The following is a 9341-nucleotide window of genomic DNA, read 5'->3' as shown; positions in this document are numbered from 1 at the left end:
GCCTCTGCAGCCTTCCTGCCTCTGTCCCTGTCACTCCTCAGAAAGGCCTGCCCTGCCCAGCCTCGGCGAGGTTCCCTGGTCACCTTCAGCCACACTGCCACTTTGCTCCCAACCGTCATCCTCTCCGTCTCCCGTACCTTCAGGTGTGTAGCCGTCAGCCTCCCTGCCCGCAGGCTGAGCTGAGCGGGAGGGCCTCGCGATCCTTAGTATTTTATGTTATTGTTTTATTTATTTGGCCGCCCCGCGTGGCACGCGGGATCTTAGTTCCCTGACCAGGTATCGAACCCGCGCCCCTGCAAGCGGAGTCTTAAGCACTGGACCGCCAGGCAGCTCCCGATGTATGATATTTTGTATAATATTTTAATGCGCTAGTGAACAAGCCGAGACCGATGCAAAGGAATCCATGAGGAACAAACTATCAGGGTTTTTTACATAAAGGCAGTATCGCTCGTTTCATCCTAGTCAGGGGCCTGATTCCAACAAAACTTTGTGGGTTTTTAGTGGCGCATTATTTTTTTTTATCTCGACTCCTGAGTTTTTTTGGCCCCCTGTAAACTTTGATTCCAGGCGAGCGCCTCACTTGTCTCACCTGAGTCAGGGCCCTGGTCTCCATTCTCGGAAACCTGCGCTGGACGCCGATGCCCGGGCCCCGCCCACCCAGCTCGCCCCGCCCACCCGACGGCCCCGCCCCTCCAGCGGACCAGCCCCGCCCCCAAGGCCGGCCCCGCCCCCCGGGCGCGCGCCTCGCCCCTGCCCGGCGCCTGGCCCTCGGCCCCTCGGGCCCCTGCGCACACCTGCGCGTCACTTCCGGGGCGGCGGCGGGAGGGAGGCTCACTTCCGCCCGCGGGGGAGCGGCGGTGGCGGCGGCGGCGGCTCAGGAGACCGGGCCGGGGCGCCAAGGCATCGACGGACGCACGGGCGGGCGGCCGGGAGTCATGGAGCGCGGCCCCGGGGCCGGGGCGCGCGGGCCGCGGCGGTGAGTGTCGGGCAGGGGCGGGCGCGGCGGCGCGGAGCGGTCTCAGTGCCTCCCGCGGCCGTTTGGAGAGCCCGGCCGGGCCGCGAGGCCGGGGCAGTCCGGCCGGACGCCCCCGAGACCCCGCGCTCCCGGGGCGGCCGCGCTCCCGGCCGGAGGATCCCCCCCGATCGGGGCCGGGGCCGGCGTCTCCGACTCCCGCGGAGCCCCGTCCGACGTGGGGTGTGTTCCCACCTTTCTGGGGGTGCGGCCCCGCCTTCCGCGAGTGCGCTGTCCGAGCCGCGGGCTCTGCCCCCGGCCCCGAACCCGTGCCCCGGCCAGACACCCGGGCCCGCCGCAGCAGCCGGAGCCCCGCTCCCTGAACGTCTCCGAGACACCTCTGCCCTTTCGCGGGCGTCCTCTGACCGGCTGGGACACCTGGGCAGGCTTCCCGGCCTCCGCTCCAGCCCCACCTCCAGGCTGCAGCTGGGATACATCCCCAGCCCCCAGCCCAGGGGCTCCATTCCCGGCCAGGACTCCTCCAGGGGTCCCCCAAGAAGAAGTCCCGACTGCAGCAGGGCTCGCGGGCGCGGCCCGACCCAGCCCTGGCTCTCTCCAGGACCCCTCTGCTCTCCTCTTCCTCCCAGTGTCGCTCTAGCCCAGGACCCGCAGTTCCCGGAACCCCCTGTCACCTGTGGGGTTTGCCTGTTCTCTCCCCTCCGCCCTGCTCCCTGTCGCCCGGCACTTTGCCTGCGCCTTTCAGACTGACTGGCTGGGTGAGGTGCGGTCACAGTCGTTCCTATTTAGGTCGTCCTGGAGTATTGCCATTGCATGGTTCCTCATTGGTCCTCACGGCACCGCCCGGCCGCACCGGGCCCGGCAGCGTGGAGCCCGATATGTGCTTGCGGGTGGAATCGCTGGGCTCTGGGTGCCAGGGCTGCCTGCCCGATGAGAGAGGCACCTGGGTGTGCTCTGTCTAGCCCGAGGCCCGGCACTCAGGGCCCACTGAGTGACATCCAGGAGACAGCCGGAGGTCCCAGGTCTGCGCGGCTGGAGAGAGACCTTCCCCCTTCTCTGCAGACCTGGTGGACTGTAGCGTCCCCCTTTCCCCTCTGCCCCGGTCCTTTTTCCATTTGTTCAGCCAGTGTTTACTGAATGAGAGCAGGTAGCGGTCCTGCCCTCATGGAGTTTCTCTTTGGTTCGGGGGGGGGGGGGGGTATGGTTGAACACGCAGCTACAAGCTGCAGAGACAGGTCTGAACCGTGAGAGTGTGTGGGGGGCTAACCCTGTCTGGAAGGGCATGTGGGACGGGGGCACAGGCTGTCTAGTGAGATTAGGGGAACGGCTGGGGTGGCGGCTCTGGGGCAGGAGGGGCAGGAGGGGCAGTGGGCCCCACCTGGGGAGAGTGGTTGCGAGGTGACTGAGGCTGGAGTGGTCAGCCCCATGCCTGTTGCCCACACAGCAGATCGTGGTGAGGGATTTGATCTCTATCCTGAAAATAGTGGAGCTGCTGGAGCACCCCAGAAGGGAGGCAGCGTGATTAGATTTGTGTTGTGAAAGATCTCTTGGCTGCTGGGGGGAGAGCGGCCTGGAGTGGGGTGATGGTGGCCATGGCGCGAGACCAGCGAGGAAGGAGACTGCATGTGCCCCAGGCGGCGGTGGGAGGGCGAGAGGCAGACTCAGCAGCAGGCCCGGCGATGGGCGGATCTGGGAGTGCAGGGAGGTGTCAAGGACAGCATCCTTGGTCAGCAGGGCCTTGCCCACCTCGGTGTGCCTGTTCATCCTTGGGTTACCGGGGGCCTCCTACCTGCCCACCGGCTCTCAGCCAGGCCTTCCTCAAAACCAGCCTTCCCTGTGCCGCCCACACTGCGGACCCGCCGAGCCACCAGAGCGCCCGTGGAGGGTCACCTGTTGGGGCCTGGGCCTCTCTGAGGACATGCTGGAGCACCCTTGGTCTGGGTGACACTCTGGAGGGGGAGGGAGGATGTCCTGGGCACTGTGGGGGCTGGAACAGCATCCCTGTCCCCCCGCCCCTGAGTCTTGACCACCAAGATGTTGGTGAGTGTCCCCCAGGGGCAAACTTGCCTTCTTCTGAGAACAGAGTGATGGACTGTCCCCTCTGAAAACACCTGCACATAAAGCGAGCGTCCCACCTGGGAGTCTGGGGCCTGCTGGAGGTGGTCTGCCTCCCCGCCTCGGCTTTTGCCGCCCTCTCCCACACCCCTCCGTGTGCCCTGAACCGAGTGACTGTGGGAGGTGGCCTGTGCAGCCCCTGCTCTCACATCGCAGGTCTGGAGGGAGCGGGTGTGTCTCTGGGCCTCAGGCTGCGCCGACCCTGCATCTGCGTGCCCCTGGCCCAGCGGCTTTCAGATGCTGCAGCCCTGAACCGACCAGCTCAGGTGCTCTGCTGCCGACACTGAGCGGGTGTCCCTCCCTCGCTCCAGGCTGTAGGGAACACGTAGTGAGTGAGTAGGCTCTTCTCAAACCTCTGTTTTCTTCCAGCCTCTCTGTTGGCAGCTCCTATACGCTTGTAGCTGCTCTAGCAGTTTCGCGGCAGTCTACCCGGGAGTGCGTCTCACACCACGTTCTGTGCTTCTCCTCTGGGCCGGGCGTTCCACCACTGTCCCCTCATCTCATTCACTCCCTCTGTGGCCTCAGTGGCGTCTGCATTGATAGATGAGGAAACTGAGGCCCAGGGAGGTTGTGACTGGCCCAAGGCCACGACCCCTAAGCTGGCAGAGCTGGGGAAGGAGCCTCAGGTGCCTGTGGTCTGCCCCCCAGCCACCCCTCCCCAGCAGGCCGACCCCCCAGGCCTGGCCCCAAGCACAAGAGAGAGCCATTGTCTCAGCTCTGCAGGCCCTCCCAGCCTGGAGATGTATCCTGCTTTTGTTTCCAGAGCCATTGTTTGTTGTGTTTCCTCTGCCTGGGCTCCTGTCTCCGCGCATCTCAGGCCCTGGGAGCAGGCCCCTGGGGCCCCGTGGTCAGCAGTCTGTCCTCGCTCCCCTTGGCGGCGCTGTGGCAGCCGGGGAAGGGCCCGGTCTGGGCCCGCCGTGTGGACAGGGGCTGGGGTGGGGGGTGATGGTTTCTGGACCCTGAGCCGGGGCTGTGTTGGGAGAGCTGGCTGGGCCTGGGCTCTGGTCACCCCGCACAGCCTGCCGGCTGAGGCTGGGCTGGCGGGGGGGCTTAAGAGGCAGGAGCTCGTGCCTGCCAGCAGAGGAGGGGTGGTGGCAGGCGGGGGCCTGGCAGGCTTGGGTCCCACCAGGGTCACTCGGGAGCCCCGGGGGACCCTACATCTTGCTGTCCCCCTGCAGGGTTTCCCTCTGCGCGACATGGACACGCGAGGCTGCGAGGCTCCCGAGGGCTCGGCTTGGACCGCGATGGGGCTCGGCCGCAGCCTCCTAACGGGGCTCTCGTCTGGGGCGGTGGCCGGGGGTGGCCCTCCCCCCTGCCCGCGTCTCCGAGCACCCCCACCCCTGCCCTGCCGGGCGAGGCCCGCCCCGGGGCCCGGTGCCCGCCATGAACGGCCTGTCAGTGACCGAGCTCTGCTGCCTCTTCTGCTGCCCTCCCTGCCCCGGCCGCATCGCCGCCAAGCTCGCCTTCCTGCCTCCGGAGCCCACCTACTCGCTGGTGCCTGAGCCCGAGCCCGGGCCCGGTGGGGCCACGGCCGCCCCCTCGGGGACCCTGCGGGCCTCCGCCGGCTCCCCCGGGCCCTGGAAGCTCCACCTGACGGAGCGCGCCGACTTCCAGTACAGCCAGCGCGAGCTGGACACCATTGAGGTCTTCCTGACCAAGAGCAGCCGGGGCAACCGCGTCTCCTGCATGTACGTGCGCTGCGTGCCCGGCGCCAGGTGAGCCGGGGGGACGCAACCCCCGGGGTGGAGGGACAAGTGGGGTTGGGGGCCCAGGACGTGCGTCGTCCTCGGGGCTCTCGTTTCGGCCGGTGGTGGACCCCAGAGGGCCGGAGCCTGGCGAAAGCTCGTCGGGCGGAGCGGGTGCCCCGGGTGGCAGATGAGGTCTGCCCATGGCCTCCAAGGACGCGCTGGGGCCCTTCCACGTGCAGGCCTCTGGGGGGCCCTCTCGGCACCCTGTCTTGTGGATGACAAGGACCCTGAGGCTCGGGGGTGGCTCTGGGTGGCCGTGTCACACCCACCACCTGCTGGATGCAGAGCCGCCCGTTTCCGGGTCTCAGTGTTCACCTGCCCAGGGCCCTGGGTGCCTCGTGAGGCCCCGGCACCCGCTCTGGGCCTGGCTGGCGGCTTGGGCCACGTCTGACTCCCTGAGCTCCATGGTGGCGCAGAGGTGGGGCCTTCTAGCTGCTTCTGCCCTCTGACCAGGCCAGGTCCAAAGGGCACGCTCTTATCTTCGGCGGGGCTGGGGCCCATTGGTGTTGGAGGAAGAAGACTCTGGGAGTCCATCGGCCAGCATCCAGCCTGGTCACCTGCCCTCGCAGGGCCGCCTGGCAGGGCCGCCATGGGACATGGGGCAGAGATGAGGGCCCTGGTCCTTCCCTGGGAGCGTGGGAAGCGCTGCACCGTGGCGCACACGGGTTGGCTCTTTTCACCTTTGGTCGGAGAAGCCGCCGTTTCCTTCTCCGGGAAGGTTCCGAGCGGTGGGCAGATGTGCCTGCCGTCCTCAGGGGCTGTCAGAGTCCCTGCAACAGGAGCGATTCCAGGGGAGAGGCAGCTGCTGCCCGGGGCCGTCAGCATGGTGATCACTGCGGCCTCCCGGGCTCGCGTGGGGTCCCCCTGCGCCGAGGACGTGACCAGTGGGCCCAGCGGCCCCCTCTGACGAGGGCAGGCCTGAGGCTCTGCTGCCTGGCCTGGCCTGAGTCGCCCCGGGCGGGGCCGGGCGCTGTTCCCCTCGGCAGGGCTGCTCCTGCCCCGTGCCTCCCCTCGCCCTCTGACCTGTGCTTCCCCACCTCCTGCCCCAAGGTACACGGTCCTCTTCTCGCACGGCAACGCGGTGGACCTGGGCCAGATGAGCAGCTTCTACATTGGCCTGGGCACACGTATCAACTGTAACATCTTCTCCTACGACTACTCCGGCTACGGCGTGAGCTCCGGCAGGCCCTCTGAGAAGAACCTCTACGCCGACATTGACGCCGCCTGGCAGGCCCTGCGCACCAGGTGAGCTTGGGCTGTGGGGAGGGCAGGCCGTGAGACCGGGCGGGGGGGAGCCTGACCCGCGTTCCCTCTGCCGGCTGACAGGTGCGCGGGTGTGTAGGGGCGGGGGGCGGGGTGGGCAGTCCTCCAGCTTCCCTCCTGGGAGCCCCAGGCCTGGGAGGGGCGGGGACGGGGCCTGCAGCTGTCCCCATGGGAAGGGAGGCTCTGCCTGGAGGGAAGGGGTGGGCAGAGGCGGCCTGTGAGGGGGAGCCCCGAGGCTGAAAGATCTCGGGTGCAGGGCGGGGCCGGGCCTCTGTGTCACGGCTCTGGTTGTGGAGCAAGGCCTCATCCTGAGGAGGGTCTCCCCTGGGCCTGGAAGGTTCTGTTGGGCAGCTTGGTACGCAGCAGAGCCCTGGTGGCTGGTGGGAGGTCAGCTCACAGAGGCTGGGTCCTCCCCGGGCCTGGTGCCCAGCACTCAGCTGCCTGCTCAACTCAGACGGGGCCCCCTGCGGTCTGGTCTGTGTCCCCACCCCTGGACCCTCACCCAGGTCCGGCAGCCCCCTTCCCCCGTGCTCGCTCACTAAAGCACACAGCTCAGTCTCTAAGCCAGCGTGGGCAGCGTAGGACGCGGCGCCCCGCCCCGTGGTGCTCTAGAGGGAGGCCCACCCGACCCCCGCCCTCCCGGGGGCAGTGTCTGACTGGCGCAGCCAGCTCCCGCAGGGACCACAGCCAGGCTGCCCGGGGAGGCGGGGCCCTGGTTGCTGTAGTGATGCACCAGGCAGTCGCGGATGCTGGCCCTGGGAGCCGGTCCCCTGGCACCACCGTGGCACTGGGGACCCCTGCTGGGTGGCGTGGCGCAGGTCCATGTCCACGCTCGGCTGCGGCAGCCTGTCCCCGCTGGCTGGGGGTCGCTGGCAGCATCATACCCCGCTGAGGGGTGAGGGGTCTGAGCTCTGTCCTTGGTGCATCTGCCCTACTGCCAGCGTTGACCTCCAGAGACCTGGTCCCTCCCTCAGCCCCAACAGCTGAGAGTCCGCAGGAGGGCGGGAGGCTTGGGCAGAGCAGTGGCCCGGGGCAGGGAGGCCTGGAAAGAAGAGCCGTGTCATCCTGCACCTGTCGCGTTTGTCCAGGTGGAGCTGGCCAGGTGGCAGCTGGGGGTCCCTGCCTGGAGCTGGGTGACAGGACGGGGCTGGTGCTCAGCGCAGAGGTGCTCGTGCGAACCAGGCAGCAGGTGGGGAGGAGTGGCCAGGGTGGCGGGCACGCGGCCAGGCAGCGTCCCCGAGGCTGGGGGCTGGGGCCAGAGGACAGGCACAGCTACAGATGGGCCTTGGGTGCCCAGGTCGGTTGCCCAGGCGACACACAGACCTTCCCTGGCAGAGAGGGCCATCCCCTTTGAGATCATGGTTGTGGGTGTGTGAAGGGAAGGCTTTGGAGGCCTCCTGCACTGGGAGGGTGGTGAGTGGGTCCTCGTGGCGTCAGGAAGGGACTGTGCTGTGGCCGTGCTGGAGGAGGCCTGGGGGGCGGGGGCCCAGGACCTGGCCACGATGTAGGAAAGGTGCCCAAAGAAGGAGGTGGTGGCCACCCACCTCCCCTCAAGAGCCGGGATTCCTGCTCACGCGGGTGGGGCTAAGCACCCGAGGGGCCGCAAACTGGCTCAGACAGCAGAGGACCAGGCCGCTTCCATTCCCTGAGGCTTAGGTGAGGCTGAGGCGGGCTGGGAGGAAGACGCCCCCTTGCAGGGCCACAGGGAAGGGCTGGCGAATTCCGAACAGCGGGGACAGGAAGGCGCCAAGCAAGTTCTGCAAGTGGCCCTGGTCAAGTGTGTGTAGGGGTGGGGGTGGCCGGGTGACCAGGAGGAGCAGGAGAGGCCCCAGGGACCCGCCCCCAGGAACCACAGTGCAGGCAGGGCCCTCACAGGTGCACTGCCCAGGTGTGACCAGGTAGATACTGTCCAAACAGGGCCTGGGGGGCAGGGGAGGGACACCTGTGGGTCCCGCCTCCCCTACTGAGAGGACCGCCTCGGTGCTGGGGCTTGGGGGAGGGTCCCTGGACTCCACCCCTATAGCCTGGAGCCTCCGCGGAGCATGGGGGCGTGCACCAGGAGGGCGGCCCTGGGAGCGGTGTGCGTGTGGCGTCGCGGCTGATCCGCCCCCACCGCCGCCAGGTACGGCATCAGCCCGGACAGCATCGTCCTGTACGGGCAGAGCATCGGCACGGTGCCCACCGTAGACCTGGCCTCGCGCTACGAGTGCGCCGCGGTGGTGCTGCACTCCCCGCTCACCTCGGGCATGCGCGTCGCCTTCCCCGACACCAAGAAGACCTACTGCTTTGACGCGTTCCCCAAGTGAGCGCGGGGCGGGGCCTCGGCGGGGGCGGGGCGGGGACCCGGGGGCGGGGCCGGGGCGGGGCGCGGGGGCCTAACGTGCCCCGCCCCGCAGCATCGAGAAGGTGTCCAAGATCACGTCGCCGGTGCTCATCATCCACGGCACGGAGGACGAGGTGATCGACTTCTCGCACGGGCTGGCGCTCTACGAGCGCTGCCCCAAGGCCGTGGAGCCTCTGTGGGTGGAGGGCGCCGGGCACAACGACATCGAGCTCTACAGCCAGTACCTGGAGCGCCTGCGCCGCTTCATCTCCCAGGAGCTGCCCAGCCAGCGCGTCTAGCCTAGCGGCCGGCCCGAGCCGCGCCGGGACCTCAGCAATAAGGCGGCGCCCGGACCCCGCCCCGGCCCCGGGGACTGCATGTGAACCCCCGGGCGCCCCACGCCCTCCAGGCAGCCGGCCGGCAGGGGGCCGTGGACCCTGTACAGGCGACGGAGCTATGCTCTCCTTTCCTTTTGGAAGCAAAACGAAGGAAAAACGTGAGAACAGAAAGTAAAGATTTAAAATTTTAAGGTTCCTCTCGCTTTCTTGTCTCATGCGTGCTTTCCCTGGGGCTCAGCAAGCCTGAAATGGGGGCCGGGCTTTGCCCCAGCCCCCCAGGAGAGTTCACAACTGCGGATGTCAGGTCACTCTCCCAGGAGAAGAAGGGTCCAGTTCGGGTCCTTGGGGCTGCCGGTTGCCCGGGTGGTGATGGAGGGGCGGCAGCATTAGAACCCAGGACCCCGCGCGCTCGGAGGGCGCCCCTGGGGAGAGTGGGGGGCTTCCTGTCTCCGAGACAACCCTGGGGGTGGAAGTGGCCGCCGCGGGTTTAGGCTGGGCCTGCTCTGGGCCCCCGGCGAGGCAGGCACCCTTCCGTACCCGTGTGGTAGACATCGTAGGGTTGCTCTTCCCATCCCAGCCCGTCC

General features: G+C 68.0%; 1 protein-coding gene across 2 annotated transcripts; it reads left to right on the top strand.

Moving 5' to 3' along the window:
- Positions 1 to 824: 824 nt before the first annotated feature.
- Positions 825 to 8948, top strand: ABHD17A (abhydrolase domain containing 17A, depalmitoylase). Of its 2 annotated transcripts, XM_057708522.1 has the most exons (5): positions 825 to 976; positions 4264 to 4800; positions 5884 to 6078; positions 8219 to 8398; positions 8493 to 8948. In XM_057708522.1, the coding sequence occupies exons 2-5, from the start codon at positions 4469 to 4471 to the stop codon at positions 8716 to 8718; spliced, it is 933 nt and encodes a 310-aa protein (XP_057564505.1). In that variant the 5' UTR covers positions 825 to 976; positions 4264 to 4468; the 3' UTR covers positions 8719 to 8948. The 2 variants fall into 2 exon arrangements, with proteins under 2 accessions (XP_057564505.1, XP_057564506.1); XM_057708523.1 differs by lacking the exon at positions 825 to 976 and having other exon boundaries at positions 4318 to 4773.
- Positions 8949 to 9341: the final 393 nt, after the last annotated feature.

The sequence above is a fragment of the Hippopotamus amphibius genome, chromosome 15 (assembly GCF_030028045.1).
Source record: "Hippopotamus amphibius kiboko isolate mHipAmp2 chromosome 15, mHipAmp2.hap2, whole genome shotgun sequence".
NCBI classification, from domain to species: Eukaryota; Metazoa; Chordata; class Mammalia; order Artiodactyla; family Hippopotamidae; genus Hippopotamus; species Hippopotamus amphibius.
This window is presented reverse-complemented; position numbering and strand designations above follow the sequence as displayed.

Bases quoted from the DNA above. Each gene is read 5' to 3' on its own strand.
- ABHD17A (XM_057708522.1), top strand. From the start codon at position 4,469: ATGAACGGCCTGTCAGTGACCGAGCTCTGCTGCCTCTTCTGCTGCCCT. The intron at 4,801-5,883 runs GTGAGCCGGGGG...TCCTGCCCCAAG, and splicing joins CGCTGCGTGCCCGGCGCCAG to GTACACGGTCCTCTTCTCGC. The intron at 6,079-8,218 runs GTGAGCTTGGGC...CACCGCCGCCAG, and splicing joins TGGCAGGCCCTGCGCACCAG to GTACGGCATCAGCCCGGACA.